Source organism: Porites lutea, chromosome 5 (assembly GCF_958299795.1).
Source record: "Porites lutea chromosome 5, jaPorLute2.1, whole genome shotgun sequence".
In the NCBI taxonomy this organism is placed as follows: domain Eukaryota; kingdom Metazoa; phylum Cnidaria; class Anthozoa; order Scleractinia; family Poritidae; genus Porites; species Porites lutea.
The window spans coordinates 41,837,133-41,850,796 of NC_133205.1; the positions used below are offsets into that span (position 1 = coordinate 41,837,133).

General features: G+C 40.5%; 2 protein-coding genes across 2 annotated transcripts in view; one reads left to right on the top strand and one right to left on the bottom strand.

Moving 5' to 3' along the window:
- LOC140938403 (superkiller complex protein 2-like) overlaps nt 1-13,664 on the bottom strand; it is a 47,208-nt gene that overhangs the window by 15,868 nt on the left and 17,676 nt on the right. The window contains exons 10-15 of the mRNA XM_073387889.1: nt 13,469-13,512; nt 12,714-12,851; nt 11,659-11,804; nt 10,980-11,126; nt 10,399-10,483; nt 10,028-10,134 (exon numbers count right to left, since the gene is read on the bottom strand). Of these exons, the coding sequence (XP_073243990.1) occupies nt 10,028-10,134; nt 10,399-10,483; nt 10,980-11,126; nt 11,659-11,804; nt 12,714-12,851; nt 13,469-13,512 (667 nt within the window). The remainder of the gene's footprint in view (nt 1-10,027; nt 10,135-10,398; nt 10,484-10,979; nt 11,127-11,658; nt 11,805-12,713; nt 12,852-13,468; nt 13,513-13,664) is intronic.
- On the top strand, nt 3,300-6,408 carry LOC140937753 (uncharacterized). The gene is made up of 2 exons (XM_073387319.1): nt 3,300-3,640; nt 4,531-6,408. The coding sequence occupies exons 1-2, from the start codon at nt 3,471-3,473 to the stop codon at nt 5,240-5,242; spliced, it is 882 nt and encodes a 293-aa protein (XP_073243420.1). The 5' UTR covers nt 3,300-3,470; the 3' UTR covers nt 5,243-6,408.

Here is a 13,664-nt window from a genome sequence, read left to right on the forward strand (position 1 = left end):
TCTAGGTCGTGTTTATTTCAAACATTTAAGAAAGTCTTTCTAGACTGTTTGCAGCCCGCCTTTTCTCTTAAAATCTGTTTAGTTCTTATTCGAGCTAACGAGATGGTAAACAACGACTTTACAATAGAGAATTTACCCTGGGTGCCAGAGACCTTCCATGCCCGCGCTTTCCGTTTTCCGGCCAAAGCTTTTCAGTGAAATCAGTTAAGGTCGAGACGCTCTCGTTTAAGAGTTCGCGGCTTCGCCTCTAGACTGCATGGTTTACGCCTTGCGTAACTTTGTAAAGAAAAATAATAGACTGCTCGTAGTTTATTGTCGTCCATAGCCTGCGAGCAAGCTCTCCTATTTGGGTGAGTGAAAAACGAGTCTCGCGAGAACGCGCGAGCGAGCGGCGAAGCCGCGAGGGGCAGGGGCCCTTGGCCCCTCGCTCGCGCGTTCTCGCGAGGCTCGCTTCGTTTGCCCAAATAGGAGAGCTTGCTCGCAGGCTAAGTCGTTCAGGCAACGAGGTAGTTCCGAAAACGAAGACCGAAGCACGAAGCACCCAAAACTCGAAACCTGTGTGCCCTTTAAAATCACGAGACAGTCCCTTGTCAAGTGACCAATGCTGATACAGCAGGATAACGAACAGACTGAAGTTCAAAACTATTCAAGTAGAACTGCGAGGTGTTGCAAATGCGTTTCCGCCGCCCTGACTAAATTAAAAAAGTGACGACTTCCTGTTTTAGACGTGATCAAAGTGTATTACTGGCTGCCGTTTTCACTAGGCCAAAATACTAGCTGCACATTCTTTCTAGGTTTTTCTTTACAAAACTAGGTAAACGTGACATCGACAGGAAGTCGTCACTTTTTTTAATTTAGTCAGGGCGGCGGAAATGCATTTCCAACACCTCGCAGTTCTACTTGAATAGTTTTGAACAGCAGTCTGTTCGTTATCCTGCTGTTTTAGCATTGGTCACTTGACAAGGGACTGTCTCGTGATTTTCAAGGGCACACAGGTTTCGAGTTTTGGGTGCTTCGTTTTCGAGTTTTAGGTACTTCGTCTTCGAGATTTGGGTGCTTTGGGTGCTTTGGGTGCTTCGTGCTTCGTGCTTCGGTCTTCGTTTTCCAGTGCTGTGTTTTCGAAACTACCAGACAACGAATACATTTCTCTTGTAACAAAAAGGCCTTCCGTTGGCAAATAAATATTGTACTAAAAAAATTGCGTAAACTCTCGCAAACTGACTAAAGAATTCTATGTAAGATTTGTTTTCGGAATAAATGTTACGACGTGCATTTAGTTTTCCTCGCTTTTGGCCAAATATTACACACACACAAGAAAAAAAAGTTTTTTAACTCGGTATTTGCAGCTCACACGCAAATTGTTCGCACGCGTTTTACTAGCCGTTTGTCGCGGCTTGCTTTGAAAGGTCCCACGAGTTCTTTTCTGTGTTTCCATTGAGTGCAATGAATAAAATTTCTAATTAATTTGGTTAAGCTGTCAAGCGATGACTTGAGAATAAAATGAAACATTCAGTCGTGATGAAATTCAACACGTCTTTTGTTTTGCATTGCGCAATCTCTAAGACCCTGTTTACATGGAGTGGGGGACCCCGGTCTAGTGGGGTAAGTTTCTTTTGTTTTGTGTCCTCCAGAGCGTGAAAACAAAAGAAACCAACCCCACTAGACCGGGGTCCCCCACTCCATGTAAACAGGCCCTAAGTCTTGAGGATCCTCATGCGGTAAAAAAGATTAACCATGGAAGGTAACAGATATTGAATACGATAAAGAGAAATTGTTGATGATTAAACTATTACGTTGTCCAAAAGATAGGCTCGACTTCCGTTGCTGTCTCAGTCCTGTCTCAGCTGGGGGAGGGGCAAGGCTCAATTCCCGAACAAAGGTTAAGTTTTCCCTATTCCCTATTGTTGAAACGGTGAACAGTGAAAACAATGAAATCATTCCATGTTAAATAGGAAAACTGACTGCTGCACTGGATAGAAGCCCAGCGTAATGCGAACATCAGTCCCCGTTTATTCATACAAACACAAACACTTAGGTACTGCAAAGGCAGTGAAGTAAAAAAAAATGTAACAAGTTCCGAGTAAAGTTCTTTGATCAATAATAAAGATGATATCGTGTCTGCTGCCCGTCAGGAAAAACCCCCTCACTAAGGAGGAAACCTGAACCCTCCCGAAAGCAGAGCCGGACACCGCCTTAACATGAACCTCGAGGGAGAGAGGTTGAACTAGAATACAGAATTATGAGTACATCAACCACCAACGGCAATAAATTCAAATGACACAAAAAGAAAAAAGCATTGACAAACGAAACTCAGGCAGCGATGTCAGCTTAGAATGATCACCTCAGTAAAATCCCGCCCCTTTATACATGAGTATCCGTGACAGCTGTCAATAAGCTGGAACCGTGAAAACAATAATTTGCTTCTATTCTTAGAACCGCAGCAAATAACAATTTATAAACATGTTAAGTAACAAACTAAAAATTTCTTTGTCGAGCGAAAATGCTAGAAAAATAAACTTGTACATAAAAACTGGAGTTTCTTCATTTACGAGAAATTTTGTTTTGAGCTCGTGCACACTATCAAAGAAAGAAGACGTCATAAAGCTATCGTTGGTAAGTTTGTGATAACTTAAACTGCCTTTGCAGCTTTTTACTCGTCAAATTTTCTGATATCAGCTCAAAGTTTTTAAAGCCATTAATTGACAGTATTCAGTCTCCTCGGAATCAAAATTATATTGGGAACAAACTGATTAAAGGTCCATTTATAATGGTAATTGAACTGAGTGGAGTGCAATTTGGTCTGAAATCATACGCGTGATTTCAAAATCGAACGAGCGCGCAGCGCGAGTTCGATTTCAAATCACAAGTATGATTTCAGACCAAAATTGCACAACACGAAGTTCAATTACCACTTTATTACATTCATTTTGAAATCGCAGAATTTAGTCAGTAATAATATTTTATTGATCGAGTAGCCGGTTTGTTAAAAAGCCGAAACAAAAAGGCTTTTACATCTCATTTTGTATTTGAAACAGAAATGATGCGATATAGAACAAAAATGGTGCGATTTAAAACAGAAATGATGCGATTTAGAACATGAGTGACGCTATTTGGAACAGATGCGATTTAGAGCAAAAAATGGTGCGATTTAGGAATAAATCACACTGCTGAGAGCCAATCAGATTGTACGGATAGCTAGTGATTTCAAAGTGGATGTAATAAAAAGGGTAATAAATCCCCTCATAGGTTTTTTGTTGATCTGATGTCGGTTTTAGTTTGGTTGTAACTAGAAGTAAAATGAAGATAGAATGGATCTTTCCATAGCCCAGGGTCAAGTGCACTACTTCCTATGGCAGGCGATGGAGTTAACATTTAAAACATATTCTAATTGCGTTCTTCATACTGTATAGCTAGTCTCAAAATAGTTTGATTTTATAGGGAGTATCTTCTCCGCGACAAATAGAAAGAACATGCCACCACGGTTCCCGCGGGATTCCCCTGCTACGATACGCCAGCCTACCGTGCACGTCCCATGTACGAGATCAGATTGTGTGCTCCCGGGTTGTATAAATCTGAAGTTACAGACTATGAACAACAAAACTAGAAAGACAAAGATACATGGAAATGGGCCTAAATCAAGGTGAGGCTAGGTATTTCAGGAAAAGGTTTGAAGGTATCATGCATTCATCAAACTTATACGACGACATGCAGGTGTTTTTGCTACGAAGGGATTCACGAATCTTATTACTATTGCTTTTAGTCGAAAAACAATTATGTTGGTATACCTGTCCTCTCTGCATCCGAAAATTCTGATTCAATAATTAATTTATAGCAGAAAACCATTTTCGCGGGGGATATTTAACTTTCCGCATAGCTGTATCACAATGCGTCAAGACACGCGACTATTTGCACAGGTAGCGCAGGCTCACAAGTAAGTCGGTGCCAAAGAAGGGCACAGCTAATTAAAACTCGCTGGAATCGCTCTGACAACACCAAAAACGTGCAATAAGTAACACATAGGGACCATAAGGACGCACTAAACTTTCCACACAAACCCTTATAATTTATTCTACACAACCAGCGATGCTCGGGTGAACTTTGGTACCGGCTGTTAGTACATGTGTTACCGGGAGTAAACTGCGACTGCCGAAGTTTCGCAATCTACAGTTGAGATCGAGGCCCAAAATGTCTGTGGTTTTTTAAGCGGGGCATTGACAACGGATTATCTTTAAAATGCCAAACAACAATCAACAAATTGACTTATCGATGATAAAGTGAAGTCATAACATTGTCTAAGTGTTGTGAGTCCACGAGCCTCAGCTAAGAGGGATAATAAATCACGATAAAGACAATCATTTATTTTTCCGTGTTCGGGAACTTCTGCCAACGTAGCAGGTGCCGATAATCATCTTATTACAGGCCGCGCGCCCTCGAGATTTTTCCTTCGCCCTAAAAAAAACTGGCGCCTGCCCAGCACGCAGAATGGGAATCTTCCAGTTAACGTGTTTGTATATTCATTTAAATCACCAGATGCATGGCTCAAAACACAGAGATGGAGTTAACTACATCAGCGCAAAGTGCGGCTAGTTTATGGGATCAGGATCTAACAGACGTCTTAAACATTCTCGGCGATGAAAACAACCCCATCTCTTTCAACTTATCAGAGAATGATTTGCTCAGTATCCTTGATGGAGGTGATGGCCAGCTGTTTTCTCCCTCACAATTTACTGGTGAAGTGGAGCTAAGAACTCTACAAGATGCCCCAAGTATTCACAACACACCCTCTGATCAAACAAAAGTGCAAAATCAGCCCGTCATACAGTTTCAGAGAACGCTCAGTCTGGGAACCAAGATGGAATCGTATGACTCTGTGCTGCTCACAAACGAGCAAGTGGGGATTGAACAAGCCTTTTTAGGCAACGATACAGGTACTGTCCAAAACGGTGGCACTGAGAATTCAACAGGAGCGACCCCGCGTGGTGTAAAACGCCCCGTAGATAATCAGTATAGAGAAGTAGAGAGTACTAACAAAGAGACAACTGGGGGCAATGATACTCATGCTAGGAAAAAGCTCAGAAATCCTACTCAATCAACAAACAACTTATTTAGGATCCTTGGCTTGATCCTGCAAGCCTTTAAAAGTCCGCTGACAAGCGATCTCGAGGAACATTATATACGTGTGCTAAATAGAGCGCTTTTTGAGATCCGGAATGCCCATGATCAATTTTTGCAACAATCTTAGGGTAACACTTAAATTTGAACTGCGTGTACTTACCCTACTATTTCTCATAGAAGGCATCGCTCGTCTCGATTTTACAATAAATTAACCTTTTAATCGTAGCCATGTTGGATTTCACGCAAATTTTTTACAGTAGAGAAGAGCTGTAACAAGTGAAGCAAAACCTTGACTCAGGATTCTACCCTCAGACTGAACTGTTTGATTCTGTGTAGTGTTGTATGGGCTCAGAATTCATCGTTAACCTACGTGTCGTGTTGCGTTACATGTACAGTTGCGTTTCCGACAATTTGACAATTTTACAATTTGTCAAATATACATAAGTACTAGCATAAGATTGTGATTATTTATATTTGACAAAATAGAGTCAAATTGTCGTTGGTTATTTTAAATCTCTGACCTTATTAGGACTTTCCACAAGTTGCTCGAGATTTTGCAAAAAGTTTCCCGTGATTCCTCAAAAAGTCTCCCAAAAGTTGCTCAAAAAAACCATCAAAAGCTGCTTTTTGTAACGAAAGTTGCTCAAAAGTTGCTCGTAGAAACAAAACCTTTTTTGGTCTGATTGTACAACAAAAGTAAGCATTTTTGTGCAATTTTGCAGCGTAACCAGCGTTGCTAAATAACGTTGTCCTCAATTAAAACCAAAAAAATGTAATGAGCTAATAAAATTGTTGAATGACCTTCGTTACTCAGTCGAGTGTGAATCTTCGTCCACCATTTTGAATTTTCTCTTAAAACCGCTGCCCATGATCTGCCCTAGGTGGGAGGACTGGGCTCCCATTTTTTACAGGAAATTCATAAATTGTCTACTAAGACATTGTGAAATATGAAAAAAAAGGTCAATTTATGTACTAAAAGCTGTTTCGATATCTCAGAATTAGAAGATAACTAGAGAAATTGCTCAGAATGCAAAAAGTTGCTCGAAATACGAGAAGTTGCCAAAAAGTTGCCGAGCAACAACAACAACAACATAAGCTTTAGTTGCATGACTATAATTATGTAGTTACAGTATTGCAATAGCTTTAACATAAAGTTACAATTTATAACAATGATGATGCAATGCAATGATTACCACAGTCAATCAAGTGTCATCAGCATGATTTGATAACAAATTAGTACGCAAATCATTACATAATGAGACAAATTTCAACAAATGTGAATTTACGGAAAAATTCTGTGATTCATCAATTTAATTATCAATTCTGTGTAAGATAGCTAATTAAGACCCTGTTTACATGGAGTGGGGGACCCCGGTCTAGTGGGGTAGGTTTCTTTTGTTTTGTGTCCCCCAGAGCGTGAAAACAAAAGAAACCAACCCCACTAGACCGGGGTCCCCCACTCCATGTACACAGGCCCTAAAGTCGACAAAATTTTGTTGGATTTGATTGTAGAATTTCTCCCTTGGGATTGAATATTTTGGACAATTGAAGAGAAATAAAAATTCGTCTTCAATTATACCGGAGTTACAAATAGGGCAGAATCTATCGTTGCGGGAAGTTTGATTATATCTTCCAGTTTCAATCATGAGTTTGTGGTTACTTATACGAATTTTCACTGTCTTTCCTATTGGCTGAATTTCTAGTTAAGTCTAGATAACTTGAAATTTTATGTGATCATGTTTAAATAAGCTGGAAAATTGCAGTTTCTTAGAATGATGGATTGTATGTTGCAACTTGTGGAAAGCCCCAGACCTTATTATCCTGTCTTGACCTGCGCAGTCACAAGTAAAACAAATCTTAATAGCATGAAAGTGCCACACTACAGTAAAAAGAAGTATTGGCCTTTTAAATATCTAGTACAGGCGCAACGGGAGGGGAAGGGGGAGAGGAGGGGGAAAGAGGAGGGGGGAGAGGAGGGGGGAAAGCGCAAAAGGGAAAAGAGAAGAGAGCTTACTCTCCCCAATCCCTCTCCCTTTTTCCCTTCACCCCAATTCGACACTTTTCCCTCGTTACACATAAGATTCTATTAAACAATCAGATAATTTCTCATGACTGACAAGTGTCATAAATGAATTACTCTGTGCACAGTCTTCATTGTACAAATGGAATCAGTAACATTTATTTTCCTTATTTGTAAAAAATCCCTGAATTGTACATGTTGTAGCATTATGCGGACCGATTAGAAACGCTGATCGTATTAAGAAAAACTATATAAAGAGTTTGCTGGTGTATTGTATATATTATTTTTTAAAAAAATCAAGTTATTATTGCACATCATAAGAAGATATCCACTAACGAGTTGTTCAGTATATGAAGAATCCTTAATAAATATTGATTAAGGTTGTGAAAATTGCGTGTTCTTGCAATATTTTTAAAATCTTCTTTTACAGTTTGTAAATAGATCGTAAGTAAATAAGCTTGGAAACGTCCTCACTTTTCTCGTGGAAATTATCTGGAGCCACTGAAGAACTTACTGAATTTCTATCCTGTCTCCGCCTCAAAAAGCGACCATGCTAATTTGTGAAGGACGACTATATATGTCTTGCGCTAATTATGCATTTAGTAATAACGATTGTTGTTGTTGTTGATTGGAGGATGAATCTTTTAAACGAGGTTGAGGTTTTGACTACACGATTGTCAGAAGATATTGTCGGCCCACCCATCAAGCAAGGAGCCGCAAGGGGCACATATACACCAACCCAGTTTCCCCTCGGTTGACCAATGTTTTTTCGTTATTAGCTAGTCGCTCTCCATCCTGAGGGACTGCTCGCAATCTATAATTAACCTTAATTAAAATCCCGACCAGGCACGGGACCCGGGGGGACTCCCCGTCACTTTTATATGGGAGTTCCCCCCCTTAATTACGGTAGGAAGAGTGAAAACAAAAACTAAAATGGTGAATTATATTTGCCCAATATTTCGGTATGCAACACAAACCTTCAATGGGGGCTAAAAGGGAAAAATAAATACAGGTACACCATAAACGTGACATTAGTCTTTCTGCCGTAAGGATCAGTTTACTGTTTTAATTTTAAAATTTGGTATTGAAGATTTTACCAATCTAGGTCTATTACGGAGATCCAGCTGACAGTTCAAAATGTGCATGAGTTGCATCATAAAAGGTCAACGGACTAGAGAATTCCTAAACAATGCCTTTTAAACCATAACAGTGTGTAACACAACAATAAATACCACTTCGGTTCGGCGGAAAATCTCCGCAAAGCTCACGTTGAACTGCGTCCAACAAGACAGAAAGCAAAAACCACGAAGCACATGGCAAGTAAAACTACTTTCACAACCGATGATATTTCGTCAAGGCGCGCAACACCGTCGCTGTCGATCGCTCACCTTCGCGTCGACGATAACTTCCGACTGTGAATAGCCTGCGTGGCTGGGGTTAAAAAGGGAAGGGGAAGGGGGAATTTGGGCGCGCGCGAGGGAGAAAGGAAAGGAGACCATAATCACAGAGACCATAATCTGAGCCTGAAAATAGATCGTTTTCACTGTCACGCAACGAAAACATAAATTGGAAACCGTCCAGTGGAAGAAACCAAGAAAGTGAAATGTTATAAAAGACTAATATATAAACAATTTGTCCAAGTCTCAGGTCTTTGTGGCCCACAGTTTCTGATTTATTTGCCGAAACGTTTCACGCAACTTTGTAGAGCTTTGTATCGCAGACGCCATATTGGTGGTCCACCAATATGGCCGTCGGAAATCAACAAAAACATCTGGATTTCACTTTTTCTATAAAAGCTCTTTCTTTTCACTCGAGAGCTAGCATACGTGCCCATAAGCATATCTCCTACTTAAAATGGTTATACCGCTTAAAATCAAGAGGAGAGGTTTTTTTTTCCCCAACGAAACAGCATTGCTATTTTGATGTCATGCACCGTGTGAAAACTCGGAAGTTCAAATTGCTGTATTTTCGAAATGAAACATGCTACGGGAATGGAAACTTGTACAAAGATTTACTTTTTGTTTACCTTCAACCTAGTGTAAATAAGAATTCGTAAAACCTCGCTATTTTGACTTTACAATTTGATGACGTCACTCTGAAAACCATCTATACTGATTGGTTATTCCTTTTTCCGATTGGTTGAAAACAATATCACGCGATTTGAGTAACTAAACATATGTTGTTGGGGAAGCGTGATGAGATTTCGCTACGGGTATTCATCGTTGGAAGGCATAAAAAATTTCTAGCACTGTCCTCTTTCCAGCTCTTCAAACAAAAACGATGGTCACGCGGTCGCTTTAACCGATTTCTACCGTTGCTTGTAAAGGACCCTTTTGTGTAGACGTTTTCAGCAGTTTCTATGGCAGGTTCTTTGTTGAAGAAGGCCAATTTATCAACTCCACATCGTCCCTCCACTTGTGCCGCCATTTTTTTCTTTTGTTGTTGACGCCGCCTCGCCTTGGCGCGCCGAATCGTGAAAGCGAGTCTTCCGGAAGTCAACCAGTTTACCGGAAACTGTTTCCGCGTGGTCCGCATAGTTCTAAAAATAACTTTTTTGAAATAAAGATATTCCGGCCAACGGCCTCAGACTCCCTCTCTGTCCTATTATGGCTCTTGGTGCCTCAACAATATTGTCGCCGTTTGTAAGTCGAGGCTGCCAAAACAAACCAGGTTGTCGATTCAAATCCTTATGCTCCATGAGCAATTGGGGCAAACAAAGGGGTAACATCTTAAGTCCAGGTTTGTTTGCTAGACGAGAACACTATGTTTGAAATATGGTTTACCCTGAACCCTCGTTCGAGAAATCCATAGCAAGTGTTCACAGGATGAGTTGATTAAACTAGTTGTTTTAGTGTTTGTAAAGAATGGAATTTACGGCCTTAACTCGCTCACCCGATCCAGTCTGCAAACTCCAAAGTGTTAGGTACCGTGGCAGATAGTAAGATGATTTTGACTTGCGCCGGCAACATGATCAACACCTCTTCCCAAACAACACCCCTCTGTCAAAGAAGAAATAGTCTGTTAACGAAAAATATCTTTTCTGAGGAATGGGTGACATGCAAACCCTATTCTCGGCGGCGGTGGTATGCTATCGCACTTATAAGATAGTCGTTTAGTGGCCACAGTCATCTAAAGGGTGGCTCTGTGATGGCTTTTCTTATATTGCCGGGTACAAAATCTAACTCTTACAAGCAAAGGCACGCCTTTGAGCTCGAAGAAAGTTTGGTGCATATAAACACGTAATGAATTAACGACATAATTACCTCTTCATCATTAACATAATGAACTTCATCAAAAATCACCCACTCAACGTCACGTATTGTATCTGAACCGTTGTACAGCATAGACCTGGAAAGAAAGTCACCAAATACTGCTTCAGTTTGCTCATGTGAATATTTTACGTTAAGCTTTCAGATAAATTACACGGGCAAGGATTAAATGACACAAATGCAACGAGAGTTACTTGAGCTTTTCAGTCCCCCCTCGCTTTCGTTTGAAAGTGTCACTGTTATGCTTGCGGGAGGAAAAAAACAGATAAACAAACAAACAAATTAACCCAGCGAGTTTACCTTAGCTCAAAATGCGACAGGAATAACACGAAACTTATTCCGTTCTTGATTAGCACCAAGTACTTGCTTATGGCTGTGTTTATCCAATAAGAATGATATGATTCGAATTCTGATTAGCTCATTGCGTTGCTTAACTTCTCTTCACTTCAACTGGAATGCTATTTAAAAAACACCTTTAGCTTTTGTACAAATGTCGGTCAAAAGCTCCCCTTTGATATCTAGATTAAAAAATAAACAAGAGCTGCGAGGAGTGCGGGCATGCGTAAAACACTCACCGCAGAATTTCTGTGGTCATAATAAGACAGGACGCCTCGGGTCTGATTTGCACGTCACCGGTCAACAAACCGACATCTTCAAAAGTATCCTTGAACTCTCGAAATTTCTGATTGGATAAAGCTTTGATCGGAGAAGTATACACAGTCCTGAGAGAGAAAATATTCCGAACGGTCACATTATTAGTTATGTACCGAATAAATCGGTTTACGATGACACTACGGCAGTAGATATAACCGGGTTTCTGAAAGAGTACAGGTAGATTCTAAGAACTGTGTAACTAGAAATGACATTGCACTTGTAAGTAATCGCCAAAGATTACGCGCCCTATTTTTGAGGAGGCGCCGTGATGGATTCGAAGGCTGTGGGTAAAAAGCATTCCTTTTTCCTTTTTAACCCTCACTGGACATTTTCGCAAAGAACAGGCCATTTTCAATACGTTTCTGCGCGCTACTGAGGAATAGAATCTGAGCAGTTCGGAGGGATAAACTGGCCAGTTCTCAATGTGCAAATTCTGCGAATAAAGGGACAAACACCTTTATGGTTACTATATGTGCTGTTAAGTTAAAGCTTAGGAAAGATACTCTAGGAAAGATCTGACACAGGACTGAATTCTATCTTAACTTTCAACGATCGCCACATATTTCAATAAAACGAAAGTGGTCAGTCATATAAGCGTACTTAGTCATGTGTTTACTGGCCAGTGCAATCGCGTATTCGGCTACAACAGTCTTCCCAGCAGATGTGTGAGCAGCAACAAACACGCTCTCATTGTTCTCCAAACATAGAACAGCCTGTTTTTGAAATGTGTCCAACTCGAACTTCCACTACAAGCCAAAGGAGAGCAAAGAAATAATTAGGGACATTAGCACTGTGAACGGTCACACTTCAGGAAAAAGGATGTTTTCCTTCTTACATGGACCACATTATACAAAAGATAAATAGCATTAATGCAAGCAAGTACAGCGTAGTAGCTTATGAACGTTTATGTTCACCATGTAGAACTCCTTTTCGTTATCACTGGTCTTAATCATGCACTGTAATAAAGAAACTATCTGATCATAAATCCCGGATTGTCCAGATTAGCAATTGCTGCGTGAGAGCCAGTCGTTTGTAAAACATTCAATCCTAAATACAATTGAAATACTATAAGAGGAGAACTACCCATTAAGAATCACATGAATGTACACACTTTACAAAGTCTTTTATCAAATTTAGCCTGATAATGCAGGAGTCGCGTCTCCTTTCACGTGCTGCTCTCGCGTGCTGCTCTCGCGTGACTTCTCGGACTTCCCCAAATGGAGAGCTTGCTCGCAGGCTAATCTAAGTTGTGCTGGGAGTACAAGCCAAGATAAAGGAGGGTCCTCGCAAAGGTCAAGGGTTTGAATCCCGTACTGGCCTTTTTTGACTGCGAAAGAAACTGCCATGATCTTCTTTACGTTCAATTTCAACTGTATGAATTTCACTTTATTTCTTCATCCTTTCACGGGATTGTAACGAACTAACTTAATGAACAATTGGTATAGCGCTGCACCAGAATCGCAGCGGGCGGGGGGGGGGGAGGGTTAAAAATACGTATAAGCCTGTATTTCAAGCTTCTTTTCACTAACAGCTGCTGCTAAAGTTGCGTCTAAAACTGTGATGATCTTCTTTACGTTTAAGTTTCTTTATGACTAAATAAAAAATAATGGAAGAGAAAAGAGACACAGAAACAGAAAACTGTACGGAGCTCTCACCTTATGAGCCATATCAGGAACTCGCTTGTGAAAATCCTTTACTGGTTCAGTCACATTCACCATAACTGCCCACTCTTCCTTTGCTGATTTCTCTGCCACAGGAGCAGTTGAAGTAAAATTGTTCTCTGAGTTTGGACCCTAAACAATAAAAAATAAACTTAGGATCCTAAATTTGGGCAGGAAGTCCGCAAGAAACTGACTCTTTGAACGCTTTTTTTTTTGCATTGACAAAGCGCACGCTTATAAATGCGAGAATAGAATTAGCGAAAGCATTTCTGAGCAACGTACGTGAAACGGTAATGAGGCGTTTTCCCTTCTAATACGTCTTAACGACCTTAACGCTACCAGGAAATTTGTTCTGCCAAGAGTCCATAATCTGAAAGAGACGATTACTGTTGAGCAAAACCACTACCCAAGAATGCAAAAAGTCCCCTTTCGGTTGACGTGTGTCGCTCAAAAATGCCTTTGCTTCATGTATGGTTTACTTCACGTGACCAGAAGAAACGAATAAGAACTCGATGTATAAATCAAAATGACGTGCACCGCACCCAACGCCTTTTGCTGCTATCATTTGTTCATGAAATGAGTTAAGTCAGTCGTGAATGCGTGGCTACTCGCCCGATGAACACAAACAGTAAGAAGTCGAAATATGGCGATGACTACATCGTGAAACAAACTATTACTCTATAATTAGTGCATCTACTACGATAAACTACTACGTTATTTCAAAGTCATACACTGTAAATATGTCACACCTCCACTAAGACATCCTCAAGACTCTCTTGCCCCTCAACACTCCCTGTAAAAGAAGACAACAAGATGAGGGCAGCAATTTTCTGTTAACGACAAGAAAAAGCGTTTCATGAAACAAAAACATGACGCAAGCGAGCGGCGTCACAGCGTCACTTCTCTTACTTTCGAGTCGAAAGACGCGACGACCAGAAATACGTC